The 20,851-nt window shown below is 36.4% G+C and overlaps 1 protein-coding gene across 5 annotated transcripts in view; it reads right to left on the bottom strand.

Moving 5' to 3' along the window:
- Positions 1 to 20,851, bottom strand: part of TET2 (tet methylcytosine dioxygenase 2) — a 142,947-nt gene that overhangs the window by 23,854 nt on the left and 98,242 nt on the right. For 3 of the 5 annotated variants that reach the window (XM_074396527.1, XM_003929494.3, XM_074396526.1), the window contains exons 3-6: positions 15,483 to 18,940; positions 11,354 to 11,444; positions 9,860 to 9,953; positions 9,016 to 9,224 (exon numbers count right to left, since the gene is read on the bottom strand). In XM_074396527.1, the coding sequence (XP_074252628.1) occupies positions 9,016 to 9,224; positions 9,860 to 9,953; positions 11,354 to 11,444; positions 15,483 to 18,894 (3,806 nt within the window). In that variant the 5' untranslated portion in view covers positions 18,895 to 18,940. The other 2 variants (XM_074396528.1, XM_074396529.1) reach the window with 2 other exon arrangements.

Raw genomic sequence — 20,851 nt, 5'->3', positions numbered from 1 at the left:
AACTTTAAGAGCACCAGTAAAGATCATTACATAGGTAAATATTAATTTTGTTTGTGACTATTTTTTTCCTATTTGATTTAAATGACAATATGTATCAGATTTAAAAGATGAAACATAATCTGTGTTAATGGACAAAAAAATATATAAAATTTAATTTGTATAATAAGAGCACAGGAAAAGGAGGGAATGGAGCTATATGGGAAGTTTCCTTTTATTGCAGTGAAATTGGTATTACTCCAGACTAGGTTGTTATAAGTTATTGTAATCCCCAAGGAAACTACTAAGAAAATGACATCAAAAAATATAATAAAAGACTAGGGAATTAAAATAGTACACTGGAAAATATCTACTGAACACAAAAAAAGACAGTGACAGAGAAAAAAGAAAAGATTCAGACAAAATGGCAGACAAATTCTACCTTATCAAGAATTACCTTATCAAAAATTCTACCTTATCAAGAATTCTACCTTATCAAGAATTCAATTGTATATGAATTGAATAATTAAAAGGCAGAGACTGGGGATATAGATTTTTAAAAAGATTTAACTATATGCTGTCTACAAGATACATAAATTTTATAATAGTTCAAGTCATTAAAATGATGTAACAATGGTAAACATACATGTGATCAGCAACAGAGCATCAAAATACATGAAGCAAAAAGTGGCAGAATTAAAGGAAGGAAGCAATAATTTACTAATCCACTTTCAATAATAACTAAAAGTAGGCAGAAGATTAAAAAGAAAACAGAAGTTGTGAAAAACACTATAAACCAACTAGATCTAACAGAGGTCTATAAAACATGACAACCACCAACAGCCAAATATACACATTCTTCTTAAGTACACATGAAACATTCTCCAGGATGGAGTGCATGTCAGGTTATAAAACAAGTCTAAATAAAATAACACTACAAAAATTATGCAAAGTGTGTTTTCTGACAAAATTATAAATAACAGAAGCAAATTTGGGTAGTATGTAAAAATATACTCCTATATAATCAGGAACCAAAAAAAACTCATGATAGAAATTAGAAAATACCTTGTAAATGAAAACTCAACACATTCATTTTATAGGATGGAGCTGAAGCAGAGCTGGAGAACAAACTTCTATAAAAACAAACTACTGAAATTGACTCAAGAAGAAATAGAAAATCTGAATATACCTACAATAAAAGATGAAATCAACACTACTTAGACTGGTCAGAGGAATGAGGTCACAGAAAAAAATCACTGCTCTCAAAACCAGAGAGACAGACAGATAAAAAGAATTACAACTTACCAGAGCAGAAACCTCTGAAAGAACCAGTGTTGGGATAGGAAAATCACAATTATAATTGATAAATTGCTGGAGGTTCTGTGTGAACAACTCCAGAGGCATCCAGTCACAATAGGGTCCTCACAGTTTTGTGAGTTTTTTTACATCCAGGAGCCAGATGAGGTTCTCACAATGAATATTGGAGAAAAATCCCTTCATGCTTCCATAGGAGGAGGAGAAAAGAAAATGTTTTGGAAAGTGTCATATACCATTCTGTTCTTAAAAAGTTCTGCCATCAGGCTAGGTATGATGGCTCACATTTGTAATCCCAGCACTCTGGGAGGCTGAGGTGGGCACACTGCTTGAATCCAGGAGTTTGAGACCAGACTGGGCAACATAGTAAAACCCTATCTCTAATAATAAAAATAAAAAATTAGACAGGCATGGCGGTGTGTGTTTGTAGTCACAGCTATTTGAGAGGCTGAGGTGGGTGAATCACTTGAGCCCAGGATGTCAAAGCTGCAGTGAGCTGAGAGCAACTGTAAGTGAGTACAGTGAGCAACTGCACTCCAGCTTGGGCAACCAGAATAAGAACCTGTCTCAAAAACAAAGGATAATAAATATTATAAACAAATGTGTCCACAGATTTAATAAGGTGAAAAGGACCAATTCCTTGAAAGACACAACTACCAATATTTACACAAAAAGAAATCTAAATAGGCTCATATTTATAAAAGAAATTGAATCAGTAATAACTTTCCAAAACAAAGTAACAGCCACAGATGGTTCATTCTGATTTCTACACAAAAAGAAATCTAAATAGGCTCATATTTATAAAATAAATTGAATCAGTAATAACCTTCCAAAACAAAGTAACAGCCACAGATGGTTCATTCTGATTTCTACCAAACTTTTAAGGAAATAATTATATCAATTCTCTACAATCTCACTCAAGACAGAAGCAGAGAAAATACTTCATGACTCATCCTATGAGGTCAGCATTACCTTCATACCAACACAAAAAGACAAAACTCTTTACAAGAAATACAGACTAAAAGCAACCATGAAAATGAATGCAAAAATCCTTACCAAATGACAAAATTCAACAATATATATAAATAATAATGTATCACAACCATGTGGGTTGTATCACATGCCAGCCTAGTTCAAAATTTGAAAATCAATTAATGTAATCCATTGCATCAATAAGCTAAAGAAAAATCATATGGTAATATCAATAGGGGGAGAAAAAGCATTTACAAAATCCAACATTAATTCATGATTTTCAAAAGCCTCTCAGTAAACTAGGAAAAGAGAAGTATCTGAACCTGATAAAGAATATTTACAAAACTGTACAGCTAGCATATTTAATGTTGATAAAATTGAAAATTTCCTGCTGAGATCAGGAACAAAAGAATATTTCCTCTCACCAATGCTTTTCAACATAAAATTGGAAATCCTAGCTAATACATTAAGACAAGAAAATAAAACATACAGATTAGGAAGAAGTTGTCTTTGCAGGTGACATGATCACCTAGAAAATACAAAAGAATGACAAAACACTGGATCTACAACCAACAGAATGGGAAAAACTTTTTTCAATCTATCCATCTGACAAAGGGCTAGTATCCAGAATAGACAAAGAACTAAAACAGATTTACAAGAAAAAAAAAAAAACCCATTCAAAAGTGGGCAAAGGATATGAACAGACACTTTTCAAAAGAAGACATATATGAGGCCAACAGACATATGAAAAAATGTTCACCATCACTGGTCACTAGAGAAGTGCAAATCAAAACCACATTGAGATATCATCTCATACCAGTTTGAATGGTGATCATTAAAAAATCTGGAGACAACAGATGCTGGAGAGGATGTGGAGAAATAGGAACACTCTTACACAGTTGGTGGGAGTGTAAATTAGTTTAACCACTGTGGAAGACAGTGTGGCAATTTCTCAAGGACCTAGAAATAGAAATTCCATTTGGCCCAGCAATCCCCTTACCAGGCATATACCCAAAGAACTAGAAATTCTTCTACTATAAAGACACATGCACACATATGTTCATTGCAGCCCTGTGTACAATAGGAAAGACCTGGAACCAACCCAAATGCCCATCAATGATAGAAAATGTGGTACATATACACCATGGAATACTACGCAGCCATAAAAAACAATGAGTTCACGTCCTTTGTAGGGACGTGAATGAATCTGGAAACCATTATTCTCAGTAAACTGACACAAGAACAGAAAGACAAACACCACATGTTCTCACTCATAGGTGAGTGTTGAACAATGAGAACACATGGACTCAGGGAGAGGAACACCACACACTGGGGGCAGTTAGTGGGGGTGGGGGAAGGAAGGGAGGGTGGGGAGGGATAACATGGGGAGAAATGCCAGATATAGTACGCACCTAAAGTTAAATAAATTAAAAAAACTGGATCTAGTAAGTGATTATAACATGGTTGTAGGAAACAAGTTTCATATACAAAAGCTGCTCACTTTTCTGCATACCAGCAATACACAAGAATTTGAGATAAAAATACATTATCATTAGCACCCCCAAAACGAAATACTTATGTATAAATCTACAATTTGTACAAGGTCTCAAGTAGTCACAGCTACTTGAGAGGCTGAGGTGCATGAATCACTTGAGCCCAGGATGTTGAAGCTGCAGTGAGCTGAGAGCAACTGTAAGTGAGTGCAGTGTGGTACTGGCATAAGAACAGTCATGTAGATTGAGAATATAATTAAGAGTCCAGAAATAAACTCATATATCTTGGTCAATTAATTTTAAAAAATGGTCTCTTCAACAAATGGTGCTAAAACAACTGGACAGCTACTTGCAAAGGAACGAAGTTGGACTCTTATCTCTTACCATCAAATTAACTCAACATTAATAAAAAGTCTAAATGTAAGAGCTAAAGTTATAATACTCTGAGAAGAAAGCATAGCTGTAAATCTTTCAGATCTTGAATTAGGCAATGATTTCTTAAATATGACACCGAAAGCACAAAGCAACCAATTAAAAAACAAATTGAGTTTCATCAAAATGAAAACTTTTATACTTTAAGGGTATTATCAAAGTAAAGAGACAACTTGTGGGATAGGAGAAAATATCTGCAAACCATGCATTTGACAAAGTTCTAGTATCAACATATATTTTTACAACTCTAAAACAACACAAAAATAAGTAAACTGTTCTAAAAAAAAAAAATACATGGTCAATTAACACAAGAAAAGATGCCAAACAGCAATTAGGAAAATGCAAATCAAAATCACGAGATAAACTTCACACCCACTTGGATGGTTATAATTAAAAAGACAAACAATAACATTTTCTTGAGGATGTGGAAACACTGGAAGTTTCATACATTGTTGGCAGAAATGTAAAGGGATGCAGCTACTTTGGAAAATAGTTTGGCAGTTCTTTGAAAAGTTAAACATAGAGTTACCATATTACTAACAATGTCACTTCTAGGTGTATATCCCAAGATAATTGAAAACATTCACATAAAAACTTGTACACCGATGTTCACTGCGGCATAATTTATAATAGCCAAAATGTGGAAACAATCCAAATGTCAATGAACTAATAAATAAAAAAAAAATGTGGCCGGGTGTGGTGGCTCATGCCTGTAATCCCAGCACTTTGGGAGGCTAAGGTGGGAGGATCACTTGAAGCTGAGTTTGAGACCAGCCTGGCCAACATAGCAAAACACTGTCTCTACTAAAAATACAAAAAATAAGTTATGTGTGGTGGTGCACACCTGTAATCCCAGCTACTTGGGAGGCTGAGGCATAAGAATTGCTTGAACCTGGGACATGGAGGTTGCAGTGAGCTGAGATCGTGCCATTGCACTCCAGCCTGGGTAACAGAGTGAGACTGTCTCAAAAAAAAAAAAAAAGTTATATAAAAAAATATATAATTTATATATAATATATATTAAAAATATATAATCTATATAATATATATTATATAATATATAAAAATATATAATATATATTCTATAATATACAATGTATACATTATATATTATCTATACATTATATACATTATAATAAATAAATTATATATTATAATGTATGCATTATATATATTATATATATTTTATACATAATTTTTATATATAATATTATATATAAAACTAGCCAAAAAAAGGGTAAAAAAGTATTTATCTTTTTTACCAAATGGATGAGCCTTGAAAACATTAAGGTCCATGAAAGAAGCCAGACAGAAAGGCCAAATATATGACTTCACTAATACAAAATGCCCAGAATAGGCAGAAGGAAAAAGGGAGAAGGGGAAGTGACTGCCTAATATACAGGGTTTGCTTCTGGGAATGATGAAAATGATCTGAAACTAGGCAGAGGTGACCTTTGCACAGCTTTATGAATGTACTGAAACAACTGAATTGTGTACTTTAAAAGGGTGAATTTTATGGTATGTGAATTATATCCCAATTAGAAAAAATACATGGAGTAAGTCAAACTACCAGTCCACAGAAGATTCTGTAGACAGATAGGTTAAACAAAAGAACCAAGATGAAATTGGCCAAATCCAGAAGGTGGAGAATTTCAGAGAGAAAAATCATACAGTTTCTTTAAAAAACATATTCATAAAAAAAGGAGAATAACTATTATAAATAAAAAGAGGCTTGTGAATCATAGAATTTATATTCTAAACAGAGACAATTTTATGAGAGGAAGTTTTATTTAATAGTTATGCCAGACAATGGGCATGTACTGGGATCACACTACTCAGAAGTGTCAATCACATTGCAAGGGCTTTTTCTCTTTTTTGTTTACGTATGTGTTTTTTTGAAATAGAATCTAATGAGATAATCTGAACAAACACATACTAAATATTAAATGATAAAGGCTTTACCTGTTAGAAATACATAGAAAACAGGAAAGATGATATATTATCTGTGTTCTGCTTTCAAACACTAGTGTAAGTGGGTATGGGAAAAATACATAAAAAATTTGATAAAATGTTGATAAACATTGATACTATGTGATGGGTCCATGGAATTCATTACATTGCTCCTTTCCTTTTATGTTTGACAAATTTTATAATATAAAGTTCCTTGAAATGTTTAACATTACCCACCATGGCAGAAGGCATTTCTGGCTTTGATTTCCTTATGATGACAGATACACTCCCACAACACTTACTTGCCAAAAAAATATTGGTTAGACTTAGTCATAAAATGGAAATCCTTAAGGGAAATCTTTAAAGAAGAAACAGCTGGTTTGGCTCAAAGGAAATGTAAAAATCAGTTCCTACTTTCCCACTGAAAGATGCTCTCAGAGTTCTTTGCTGAACTCGCAGTGGGTGGTTTGGAGCATGTGGACACAGGGATTTGTAAGAAGTCAGTGATGAGGTTCACACAGCTCTGAACATAAAACTGAGTCCACAGCCCCCATTTAAGATTATTCTCTGTTGTTGGCAAAAAGTTGTAATTTTTACTTCTGCCAGCCATAAAATAAAATCTATTTATGGGGTAGAAGAAACTTCAAAAGCTATTTCTGAGTAAAGTCTGTATTGACATTGGATGTGTCTATTTTAATCAAGTATTTAAGTATTAAAATTTTTGATTTTGGAGAATTGCTCTAAGTATGCGTAAGCATAGCTTAAGCATCATCTAAATGATTATTCATGTTTACCTTGAAACTCTAGACAAAAGGCAAGTGTTTAGCTTTGCTTTTAAATTGTTTTAATATTTGAAGCTTGTTTTTTAATAGTTTTGTATTTGCCTGACATTTAGAGTAGTTAAACTAACAATCTACAAGTTTTCTGAGACTCTGGTCTAATCATTTTTCATGGTTTTCAAATGAAAAATAATAAAACTTCTTCAAGTAATTTTTTATATGTCAGATTCCATTTCAGGCATTGGCACTTATAAGAATTAAGGAAAAGCTGGCCGGGCACAGTGGCCTACACCTGTCATCCCAGGACTTTGGGAGGCTGAGGCGGATGGATCACCTGAAGCGAAGAGTACGAAAGCAATCTAGCCACCATGGTGAAACCCTGTCTTTACTAAAAGTACAAAAATTAACCAGGCATGGTAGTGGGTGCCTGTAATCCCAGATACTAGGGAGGCTGAGGCATGAGAATCACCTTACCCCAGGAGGTAGAGATTGCAGTGAGCCAAGAAAAATATTAGAGATTTATGTTAATGAAAATTAAATCCATTTCAATGAATAAAATATCATTTCCAGGAAACTTCAAGAAATCCAAACATATTGCAATAGGACTGTTCTTGAAAAGAAATTTTAAAACAACTATCATTTTCACGGGAAATTCTTCAGTGACTTAGAATTTCAAACTGTCAAGTCTAAGAGATATTCTGCTTTAAAGGCAATGCAGTATTACTGAACTCCTGAGAGAACTGCTATTATCAATATGAGCCCAAGGTGCCTTAATTTTTATTTTCTTTCTGATTAAAGGCACCTACATATATATTTTTTTTTTCCAGAAAGTGCAAAAGGAATCACGGTAGATTAAAAAAAATTATGCTTAAAGTAGTCCATCGTAAGTTTATAAGTTATGTGTTATGAATCAGCAACTTCTACCTTCCAAATCATCATTTGTAAAAGTGATCCGGTACACACCATCAGATTTTTGGATCATAATTGTCATAGAAAGTCAAGTCACACTTTCATATATAAAGAGTAACTTTTCTAAATAGATTGTTTATAGTTGATTTGTCTCCCACAAACCAGAGAAAAACTGTGTTAGCATAAAGTTAGTAAAACCATGCTAGTTAGAGTTATAAACAGCAAAGGACAAATTTGGCTAGTTGCTGCGATGAGCAGTACGAGCATTTCTTAAAAGCTCAGCAAACGATTCTGTAGTTTGGCGGATGCAGAGAAAAATAGACTAAAGGAGAGTGCAAAATTAAAATTATTTTAAAACCAATTGTGAGTAAAATATTGTAGGATTTCTGAGTAGCACTGTGAAAATTCACATATTTGTTTAGTGTTATATATAGGATTATCAGCGCAGTAGAGGAATATTAAAAATGAAGCTTCTCCAAGTGAAGGTTTAGATTTCTTGCAAAGTGGATGGTGTTGAAACAAAACATTAGCAATTGGACACACTGAATATATTTAAGCGCATACTCTTGCAGTTCTATTCTAAATTCTTATATTCCTGGAAAACAATATATATCCACATCCAGTAATTTCCTGATCATTTAGCAGCAGTAAAAGTGGAAGCAGTTTTTATTACTATTGTGGAAATAATGAATAGACCAAATGAAAGTAAAAATCAGTTCTATTTCTACAGAACTTAAGGCTTTGTATTTTGATTTTCTACATACATATGGAAGGTATTTAACCTGGCCCAAAGTTTCTCATCAAACTTACTTTCCGTTTCAGGTACTGAAACATGGAAGTAGAGTCAGTTTGTACTAATATAGTGGCCAAGCACACAGGAGCTGTCACTTGCAGCATGTGAGCACGTAAATAATTTCAAGTTTACAGTATAACTGAGGCCATGTAGGTGCAGACACTCTGATTGCTCCTAATTAATAGCTAAACTGTCTGTACATATCAGGTAATGAAATAATCTCAAATTATTCATGTTAGCAAATACAACTTCTTATTGCATGACTGCCAGACAGGCATTTTAATCCCCATTTTATAAATGTAAAAATGCACGTTAAACTCTCTTCCTTCCAACCAAAGATTAGGCTTTCCTATGAGTGGCCCCAAAGAGTCTGGAAGAGGCCCTGGGATTCACTTACTCTTCATTCAAGGCACACCGGCGATTGGTGAGCGTGCCGTATTTCCTCAGCGTCTCAGTAAGCTCCGAGTAGAGTTTGTCAGCCAGAGACAGTGGGATTCCTTCCCACACCAGGATGAGAATCACAATCACTGCAGCCTCACAGGTGTGGCCAGCTCTCTCCCGAACCAAACACAGTAGCTTCTCTTCACTGCTGCTTCTGCGAACCACCTGTGCAGATCACCATTCCATCCCAAACACCCCCCACCCCAACCAAAACAAAACAAGGGTCACTTGGAGCAGATAAGAGCACTTATGTGTGTATATTTTACATGTTTAGGTCACAATTAGGGCAACATTTATCAGCATGTGCAATTTGCCTTTTGCATCTATAAAAAGTGGGCATGGACCCTGGTATAGAAAAAGGAGAGATGCAAAACTACTTCTTAATGTTTAGCAGACCATACCCAGTACAGTGGGGACAATTAAATGCTACCTGCATTAAAAATCAGAGCTAGATGAAAGATAATTAAGTCTTAGTTCAAGGTTTTCATAAATGAAAATATAAAGACTAAGTGAAGGTATTTAAAAGATTAAGGACAACTTCGCATTCTAAGAAGGATTATACATTTAGCAGGCACTAGAATGGACCTCCTCCCCATCACTAAATTCTTTCAATTAAATACAGTTTGTCGATTTTAGAACAAATCTGCATCTTCTTAATAGATTAACACACAATAAAAAATACAGGTTATGCTCTTTTCAACTGTCATGAATCTTTGATCTGGATAACCCTATTCTGTGTTAGATTTACAAATAAAAATGCCCAAAATTCAAGACCAAAAGCTTTATCAAGTCACACTTACCCACTTAGCAATAGGACATCCCTGAGAACTTTTGCCTTCTTTACCAGTATAGATGACTCTTTCAATCCTAATAGCTTTACCCTTCTGTCCAAACCTTAAAGAAACCCACAGAAACACACACACACTTAAAATTAGCAAATGAATTCAACAGGCAATCAAAATATTTGAACATTTGAGCACAACTTTATTCTATGACCACATCCTGAGAAATGAATGGTTTTTTTGGTTTTGTTTTGTTTTGTTTTAAAAAATCAGGTCTAAGCCAAGCAAATTGGATAATAGTTTTTAAGCTTTGTTTTTCTTCAGTATCAAAATGTATTGATAATTATAATGAACTATTTTGTAAATTACATGGTGGGTGAAAATAATGGGAAAGCTCATTTCTATATAAAATTTCACAAAGCACAAAATTCAAGTTAGTTTGCTAAGTTCAGTCTTCTAAAGCATAAACTATTATTTTCCCCCTTACTAAATTTAGCTATTTTGGGGAGTCATAATAGGTTTTAGTTAAAATTGTTCCTCCAAGAATGTCTCACAATTTAGAAAGAGGGCTGGCAAATAATTAGTATCTAGCCATATTGAAAATATAGAATAGTTCTGGAAATAGACTATATCTTCCCTTATGAGCAAAACACCATCTATTGCTTGTTTTTAAAAAAAGGCACTTAGGGAAATTCACTATTTCTGCCAGGCCACTAGATGATTATTTAGTGAACTTCTACATGCTAGTTTAGAAATGAATAATTTGGAAATGGAGCAAGAATGATACCGAATATGTCCTTGCTGCCCCAATGTATCCTAAGTACTTTAATAATAATACTGCCTACCTCTTAATGAAAAGGCACCCTAGTAGAAGAACAGCTCAGGGCTGTATAAATTTATATGAAAGGCCCTCTCTGCATTATCTTGCTCATAAGAGTCTTCTACATGCAGGAGTAAAGGCAAGAACTTGTATACATGTGACTGATGGTGAAAAAAAAAATGGCAGCTGTAAATAGTATCTGTTTCTCTTTCTATTCAACATATCACACTTGCTCTCTTTTTATAGTAAAAGAAAACTTAAAGATAACTACTCATTTGCAATACTAGGTGGATTTAATTCAGTGGTTCCTTTCTTACACCACACTTGACGATTCTTTCCTCTTTGACACTTTATTATCAGGTGGGAATGTCAGAGTGGGACCTCACTTTGGAGCCTGTGCCAGTACCTTGTGGCTGGCAGACTGGCTGGCCGATTCCTGTTCATGCCTGGGTTTTCTGGCATCCATCGCAAAGTGGGCAGCCTGTGCCAGCTAGCAGACTATTAGTCCTGTCAAATATTGTGACTCTCTGGTGAATAGCACAGTGTGTAGTGTTGGCAACCCTAGAATAGCTAAGCCTACTAATAATTACTCAATTTACAATTGTTTACTGCTTTGTGTGTGAAGGCTGGAAAAATTCTGACATATACAAAAGGATAAACGTTAATCTGCCCTGTGCCTTTGCGTTAATTACCTTTCTTCCATGATTTCTCTAATAGCTGCCACATTAGGACCTGCTCCTAGATGGGTATAAAAAGGACCTTCATCTTTTTCAATAATTTGCTCTGTTGAGATAATAGAAGATTATTATTTTAGACCTCAATTTTACTAAATATAAAGGCTACATCCACAAAGCTTATCCCCCAACTACACATTAAGGGCTCTAAAAGTGACTTAAATTTTTTTTTCTTTAAAATGAGTAAATTGATGGACTGATCTATTAGAAAATGTGCCACATAATGAAGTATATGTACATGATGGTTGTTGGATAAAAATATATTACATTTCAGATATGGGATAAAAAATTATTTTAAACCAAATAAGTGAAACTAAACAAAGAATACAGTGAGGGAATTAGAATGTATTATATGTAGTATTAACTACAATCCAATTTTTTTTTTAGCTGAAAAAAAACAACATTTGAAGCTAACTGGAAGCCTACCTGTCACTTGGATTTTAAAATATTAAAAATAAAATTTTCTGCTGTGTCCCACCCCCAGAATATTGCTTGGTTTATCATCAAGGATACCATTTTTTCCTCTTATTTCCCCACAATACTTAATTACTGTTCTGTAAATATCAATCATCAATCCAGACCCATATTAGTATTTATAACAATTTACGATGAGAGAAAATCCTGGAGAGTCAGGCAAAAAGAAGGGGCTGTTGCAAACCAGTGAAGATGGAAAAGTGGGAAGACAGGGTTGGGTGATAAGAGAAGAGTGAAGACGATTACAACTTACCAAACATTACCTATGAGATGTGTGGTGTTTAAGCCCAGTGAGGCAACTTAATAACCACACACAAAGAGGGGTAGTGTGAGTCCTCCCTCCATCCTCCTACACAAAGTGGGGGTGGGGTATCTCTTTTCAAGAGGGAAAACATGGCATGGGTAAGCCATTAGTCACACTAATTTAACATTTGTCTTTTCGAATGTCCTGAACTAAATCTACACTCTATAGCTGTAATTAAGATTTTCATCTCTACCCACGTATATATCTACATCCATCAGCAAAAACATTTCACTATTCCTGTAGACCTATTATGTACCATGAATTAAACAAAAGCCTTTTTTTTTTTTTTTTTTTTTTTAATGGAATACAGGCATACCTCATTTCACCATGCTTTGTGGTTACTGTGACTTTTACAAATTGTAGGTTTGTGGAAATCTCATGTCAGGTAAGTCTATCAGTGTCATTTGTACTCACTTCATGTCTCTGTACCACATTTTGGTAATTCTCACAGTACCTTCAACTTTATTATTATTATTATATCTGTTATGGATGGTGATCTGTGATCAGTGATCTTTGATATTACTATTCTAATTGTTTTGGGGTGCCACCTAATCTGATAAATGTTGTGTGCATTCTGTGTGCTCTGTCAACCAGCCTTTCCCATGGGGGCCTCTCTCTGGGTCTCTCTGCTCCCCAAAACACAACAATATTGAAATTAGGCCAATTAATAATCCTACAGTGGCCTCTAAGTGTTCAAGTGAAAGGAAGAGTTATATGTCTGCCACTTAAAATCAAAAGCTAGATACAATTGAGCTAACTGAGGAAGGCATGCCAAAAGCTAAGAGAGGCTGAAAGCTAGGCCTTGCATGCCGATTAGCCAAGTTATGAAGGTAAAGGAAAAGTTCTTGAAGGAAATTAAAAGTGCTACTCCACTGAACACATGAAAGGTAAGAAAGCAAAACAGCCTTATTGCTGATATGGAGAATGTTTTTGTAGTCTGGATAGAAGATCACTCTGGCCACTTAAGGAATGTTGATTCCTTAAGTCAAAACTTAATCCAGAGCAAGGCCCTGACTCTCTTCAATTCTATGAAGAGAGTGAGGAAGCTGCAGAAGGAAAGCTGCAACCTAGCAGAAGTTGGTTTATAAAGCTTAAGAAAAGAAGCCGTCTCTATAACATAAAAGGACGAGGTGAGGCAGCAAGTGCTGATGTAGAAGCTGCAGCAAGTTATGCAGAAGATCTAGCTAAGATCATTGATGAAGGTAGCTCTACCATACAATAGATTCTTAAATGTAGTTAAAACGGCCTTTTATTGAAAGATGATGCCATCTAGGACTTTCATAGATAGAAGTCAATGCCTTGCTTCAAAGGACAGGCTGATTCTCCTGTTACAGGCTAATGTAGGCAATGATTTTTAAGTTGAAGCCAATCCCCATTTACCATTCTGGAAATCCCAAGGCCCTTTAGAATTATGCTAAGTCTACTCTGTTTGTGTAGAGTGATAGAACAACAAAGTCTGGACGATAACACACCTGTTTACAACATAGTTTACTGATATTTTAAGCCCAGTGTTGAGATTTACTGCTCAACAGAATAAATAAATAAAAAGAGAAAAGAAAAACACAACAACAACAACAACAAAACCTAAGCCTCTTTTCAAAATATTACTGCTCAAGGCACCTAGTCACCCAAGAGTGCTGATGGAGATGCACAAGGAGACTAATGCTGTTTTCACGCCTGTTAACACAATATTCATTCTGCAGCCCATGGATCAAGGAGTACTTTTGACTCAATTCTTATCACTTAAGAAATATATTGTTAGTCTACAGCTGCCAAGATAGTGATTCTTCTCATGGATCTGGGCAAAGTACATTGAAAGCCTTCTGGAAAGGATTCACCATTTAGAAGTTATTAAAAACACTCATAATTCATGGGTCAATATATCAACATTAACAGGAGTTTGGAAGAAGTTGATTCCAACCCTCATGGATTACTTTGAGGAATTCAAGACTTCAGTGGAGGAATTCACGGCAGATGAGGTAGATGTGACAAGAGAACCAGAATTAGAAGGAGAGCCTGAAGATGTGACTGAAATATTCCAATATTGTGAAAAAAACTTGAAAGGATAAGAGTTGCTTCTTACGGATGAACAAAGAATGTTTGAGATGGGATATACTTCTGGTGAAGATGCTGTAAACTCTGTTGAAATGACAACAAATAATTTAGAATATTATAAAAACTTAGTTGATAAAGCAGCAGCACAGTTTGAGAGGATTGAGTTCAATTTTGAAAGAAATTCGCTGTGGGTAAAATGCTATCAAGCAGCACTGCATGCTACAGAGAAATCTTTTGTGAATGGAAAAGTCAATTGATGCAGCAAACTTCACTGTTGTCTAAGAAATTGCCACACACACAGCCATCATACCTGCAGCAACTCCCACCATGATCAGTCCACAGCAATCAACATTAAAGCAAGACCCTCCACCCACAAAAAGATTAGAATTCACTAAAGGCCCAAATGTTAGCAATATTTTTAGCAATAAATTATTTTAACATAAGTATGTATTTTTTAGATACAATGCTATTGCACATGTAGCATATTATAGTATAGTATAGTATAGTATACAAGTAACTTTTTATATACAGTGAGAAACCAAAATGTTCTTACAGCTTGCTTTATTGTAATATTCACTTGATTGTGGTGGTATGGAGCCAAACCCACAATATCTCTGAGGTATGCCTGTATCATATTTTTTTTAATCAAAAGGATGAAAGTTTAGAGAAAATGGAATCAAAATGAATATAAATTGCAATATTCCAAATGTATAAATGGAGGAAAGGCAACTTTGGGAGCACTAACAGTGTCAGCATTAGTTTCCTCCAGCTCATGAAGACTGAAGATAATAATTTCCCTATTAGCCAGAAATCTTGTAAAACTATTATATTTTACCTTGAGTTAAAAAATAAAGTTCCTACATTAGACTGCATATGGCAGTTATTTTCTCATTTTAATAGATTTTTTGCTGCCTGGCTGTCTCTCCAGGAGATAATATACAAAGAACTAAATAGACGAACTGATCTAAAACAGATGCATTCAAATTTTACAGGGTCTGAATAGAGGGAAAAATAAACATGCAAAATTATTTAATTTTTTTTTTAAAAAACTGTAAGTGAAGTTCTCTTTCACAAGACACAAGCATTGGTAATTTAAAGACAAAAAATGTAAGCTTCAAATTTTTATGAGCCTTTACAAATTGCTGCCAGACTCAAGATTAAAAAAAAAAAGAAAGAAAGAAAATCCCATATCTGAAGATAAATTTGCTAATTCTGGATAAACACCATGTGTCTCAGTACATTGCTGGCACTTACCTACACATCTGCATGATGGGAAATCATATTGAGTCTTGACAGGTGTATCCAATAAATTTTTTATAGGAGTATCTAGTAATTTGGAAGGTGACTCTATAAAATTATTGAGAACAGAACCAGCTGTTCTTTTGGTTGGTGTCTTTTCTGAAGAAGAAGTTGCTTGCTGCTCTAAAGCTGGGGTGTGGCTATCAAGTTCTGCAGCAGTGGTTTGTCTAGTCAAAACTGTGACTGGCCCTGACATTTCAACTTTTACTTGCTTCTGTGATTTGAGAGTAAGAGCCTTATGGTCAAATAACGACTTGACCTGAAACTGCTTCAGATGCTGTTCCATGGTCTCAATGATGCTCTTTTGCTGCACATTATCACAGCCTGGAGGTGGAATCTCTTGCTTAGTTACCTTTTTCCATGTTTTGTTGTCTGGTTGTGCTGCGTGCATACAGGCATGCGGCTTGGATCCAGGTTCCACCTTAATTGGCCTATGCATCTGACTATGGCAAGACTCAGTTTGAGACTGCTGTGTTTGCTGCTGTTCTTGCTTCTGTAAGAGATGCCACCTTAGCGCAGCATGCTTTTGAATGTCCTTCTGGGGAGGGGTCTGAGTGTGACTTCCTCCCTGGTCAGGCACAGGAAAAGCATTTGCTTGGTTATGTGTCAAGTACCTTTGCTGAGCAAGTTGTGCAGCTTGCTGACCAGATATATCTTGGTTTCTACTTTTATATCCCTGTTGAACTGAAGCTTGTTGTGACTTCTGCTCCTGTTCTTGAAAGCACCTGTGAAGATCTTGCTTTGGGATCACATTATTTGGAAAATATTGCATGTGATGCAAGTTTTGGCTCTTGTTTCCCGCAAAAAGTTCAGGATGTATAGTCTGTTCTTTATTCTCTGAAGCTAGGTGTATATTGTTTGAACAAGAAACCTGTACTTTGCATGCACTTGATTTCATGGTCTGACTATAAAGGGAATTTCTACTATTCATAGTCTGTGCTTCCTCCAGTCCCATTTGGGCATTATGAGTCTGGAACTCACTTGATTTTGAATACTGATTTTCACCATGAAAACATTCTTCCACTTTAATCTGCCCAAAGAATGATCCTTCTCTTTGCTGATCATGGTTGCTTTGGGGGTGAGGAAAGGTCTGGAGTATTTCTTCTTTATTCTTTATTTGTAATCTTTGCTGCTGTTGCTGGTTTTGAGGGAGATGTGAAATCTGGGATGGTTGTGTCTGTGCTGCCTGTTTATGAGGCTTATGTTGCAAAAGATGTGAGTTTGAAAATGGCTGAGTCTCTGAAGCCTGTAGATTCAAGTGCTGTTTCAACAATGTGGACATAAGTTGTTCAGTCTGGAAATCTGCTCTTTGCTGAAAATGAAATCTAGTGCCACACACTGACTGCACATGAGCTTTGGGTAAATGGTCTGTTTTGGAGAAGTGCACCTGGTGTGAAGGTTTTTGGAACTGGAGATGTTGGTCCACTGTACCTTGGGATTGCCCTTGATTCATTTCAGCTTGGTACATTTGTGACTTGTGCTCCAGCTGTGTTGTTTTCTTGGTGTAAGTGTGCCTTGGGAGCCCTTCAGGCATGTTGGAATTTCCAGTGTATTGTTTGGAGGTCATTTGATCGGAAGGATTGGCTGGATACTGAAGAACTGATGGCAGCGATGCCTCACTATGTTTTAGATGGGATTCTGCTTGGTGAAAATGAGGGGCCTTCAATTCAATCCATCCTGGTTTCAGATAGTGCTGTGTTGGGGCCAAAAGATCTCGTGTTTGTTCCTTGTTTCGAGCCTTCAGAATCTCTTGCTCTTTGTTTCTCATCAACTTCTGGCAGTGGTCCTGTAACTGGTCACTGCTACCAAAAATTGGTAGGTTATGCTTGAGTTGTTCTGATATTAGTCTTATTTTCTCAGAACACAATGGAACAGTCATTGTCCCTGCAGTCTGTATGTCATTCCTGTTAGCACAATTATTCTGAGGCCTTTCAAAAAGCATTGGATAAGGGCTGCATCCATGTGTAGATGGATTAGGACTCTGGGAAGGTGGTACCTCAGGTTTACCCTCTATTTTCACTTCTCTTAAAAGTGTTGTGTTACTTTGGTTGGGGTAGTGATGGTGTTCTTCAAAAACTCCACCATTCAGAGTGCTTTTTCCTTCTGAAGGAAGCTGAGGAACCCGTGAAAGAGGAGGAGGGGGAGAAAGAAGCAATTGTGATGGTGGTGGTGGTGTGGTAGTGGCAGAAAAGGAATCCTTAGTGAACACTGAGCTTTGCTTGAAGTAAGCACCATTTATTTCATTTTGCTTTAAATACCGTTCAGAGCTGCCACCAGGAGCTTGCAAATTGCTGCTGGAACCTGAACAGAATTCTTTACCAGACACTAGCTTTGTGGTTCCCTGGATGTCATTATTTTCTGCAGGAGATGTGCGTATCTCAAAAACTGATTTCTGTTGTTGTAGTTGTTCTGGTTTCTGAAAGGGACAGGTATCTAGCATTGCAGCTGGTTTACTGGCATTATCAGCATCATCAGCAACACAGGCCTTAGTCACCACTGCAGCTGGCTTTGGAGGCAGCTCAGAGTTAGAGGTCTGTGCGGAATTGATCTGCCCTGAGGTATGCGATGGATGAGTGATCTCACAGGACAACTCATTAGTAGCCTGACTGTTAATGGCATTCATGTGAGATGTGGTTTTCTGCACCGCAATGGAAACACAATCTGGATAATATTGAGACAGTGTTTTTTCCAGGAGTTCACCATGTGTGTGTTCCACGGAAGAGGCAGAAACTGTAGCACCATTAGGCATTAGCACTGCCTTGTTTTTAAGTAATACGATGTTCTTGTCATGGCAATTAGCACTTTTCCCCTCCTGCTCATTCAGAATCTGAAGCTCTGGATTTTCAGACCCACTGCAGTTATGTGTTGAAAAACTGGTGAAATCTTTAACTGCATTTTCTTGGGGTACAGAGCTCACAGATTCTTTCTTATCACTCAAATCGGAGACATTTGGTTGACTGCTTTCACCTGGATTTCTTTCTTGGCTTACCCCGAAGTTTTGTCTTTCTCCATTAGCCTTTTGGTCTTGTTTCAATTTCTTGATCTGATGGAGCCCAGAGAGAGAAGGTTCACTAACTGTGCGTTTTATTCCTCCATTTTGCAAACACTTGGAATATCCTCTACTTTCTTGTATAAAGTCAGGACTCACACGACTATTCTGGCTTCCCTTCATATGGGGTATTCCATAATAACTTTTGAAAGACTGCCACTTGGTGTCTCCATTTACTTCTGCATGAGTTCTCTCAGGTAGTGGGCTTCCATTCTGGAGCTTTGTAGCCAGAGGTTCTGTCTGGCAAATGGGAGGCGATGGTATCAGGAATGGACTTAGTCTGTTGCCCTCAACATGGTTCGTGCTATCCTGTTCCATCAGGCTTGCTTCGGGGCCATCCACAAGGCTGCCCTCTGGATGAATTCTAAAGAGCATGGAAACAAAAATTAAAATGCATTTATATAAATACACATATTTAATACTAATATATCTTAAGGAGTTAACTGAGTATAAATATTGGAATGCCTAGACATGCAAACTGATAATGCATTTTCATGTTTCACAGTGACAACCAACAGCTACTCAGGAAGTAACCGTTCTTGTCTTCCTAGCAACTCTCAAATATTTATGGTCGTGGAGAACGAGGGTGATCAAAATTACCAGGTTATGTGGGAAGTTCATAGTCTTAGTTTTTAGCATCAGTTTCCTTCCCATATAATTCTTCTTTGTCCAAATGCTAAAAGCAATAGAAAAAAAATCAAATCAACTTTTCTTTTTCCTAGCACTTCATTTATCTAATCACTTACTAAGTTCTATCAACTCTACTTCCTGTATATTCCTTTAATCATCTTGACTGCTACTTCATAGTTCACATCTTCTCTTCATCACTGTCTCCTGGTCTACTGCAGTAGCTTTGTTTTTTGGAGATGTATTCTTACTCAGTTGCCTAGGCTGGAGTTCAGTGGTGTGATCTTGGCTCATGGCAAACTCCACCTCCCAGGTTCAAGTGATTCTCCTGCCTCAGCCTCCCCAGTAACTGGGATTACAGGCGCCTGTCACCATGCCCAGCTAATTTTTCTATTTTTAGTAGAGACAAGGTTTTGTCCTGTTGGCCAGGTTGGTCTTGAACTCCTGACCTCAGCTTATCTGCCCAGTTTGGCCTCCCAAAGTGCTGGGATTATAGGTGTGAGCCACCCACGCTGGGCCTGCAGTAGCTTTTTGAAAGGGTTCTCCCCTAGTCCAGTCGCCCTTCCCCACCAGCCCTTTAAGCTTCCCTGCAATTTGTTATCAAAAGGAATGTTCTAAAATGCAAATCTGATGCTGATGCCACATTCTCTGTAACATACTGGCTTCAACTTGCCTGCATGATTCTCAAGCTATTTCAACCAAATACACCTGAGAGATAAGGCACATTTCCTTCAGTGTTATCAGTATTCCAGGTGACAGAATAGGGGTGAAAAGTATAGTTTATGAAATATCCTTTCTAGGTGATTCTATGTTTTCCTCTACAGGGTCTGGCTGCTCAATTCTTTTGAGAATTCTGTTTAATTTAAATGTTGGTTTTTTTTTTTTTTCCACATGCAGGGTATGTTTTTCTCTCCTCCTACTCTTTCTTACAGTTTATACTCCAACAATAACAACAGCTTATAAATATCCAAACATAGTAAGCTGTTTCAGAGCTTCATGTCTTTGCTTTCCCGTCTGCCTAGAATGCCTTCTTAATCTCCTTATTTGCCCAATGACTCTATACAGAACTCTAAACCTGCCTCAGATATCATCTTCCCTAGGATTCTGTCTTTGACTCTCTAAAAGAATTAATCATACTTGTGGAGAAAAGGGAACACTTATCCACTTATCACTTGTGGGAATATAAACTAGTTCAGCCGTTGTGTAAAGCAGTGAAACAGTTCCTCAAAGGACTTAAAATTGCCATTTGACCAAGCAATCCCATTATTCAGTATATGACACAAAGTGATATAAATCATTTTATTACCATAAAGACACATTGCTTGCATATGTTCATCACAGCACTATTCACAATAGCAAAGACATGGAATCAACCTGAATGCCCATAAGTGGTAGACTGAATAAAGAAAAAGTGTTACATATCCACAATGGAATACTACACAGTCACGAAAAAGAACAAGATGATGTTCTTTGCAACAACATGGATGGAGCTGGAGGCCACTAACCTAAGCAAACTAACACAGGAACAAAAAAATACCACATGTTCTCCTCAGTGGCAGCTAAACAACAAGAACACATGGACACAAAGAGAGGAAACAACAGACACTGGGGATTACCTGAGAAATGGCAGAGGGGAGAGGATCCAAAA

This window comes from Saimiri boliviensis, chromosome 3 (assembly GCF_048565385.1).
Source record: "Saimiri boliviensis isolate mSaiBol1 chromosome 3, mSaiBol1.pri, whole genome shotgun sequence".
NCBI lineage: Eukaryota > Metazoa > Chordata > Mammalia > Primates > Cebidae > Saimiri > Saimiri boliviensis.
The sequence above is the reverse complement of the archived record's forward strand: the minus strand, read 5'-3'. Positions and strand labels throughout refer to the sequence as shown.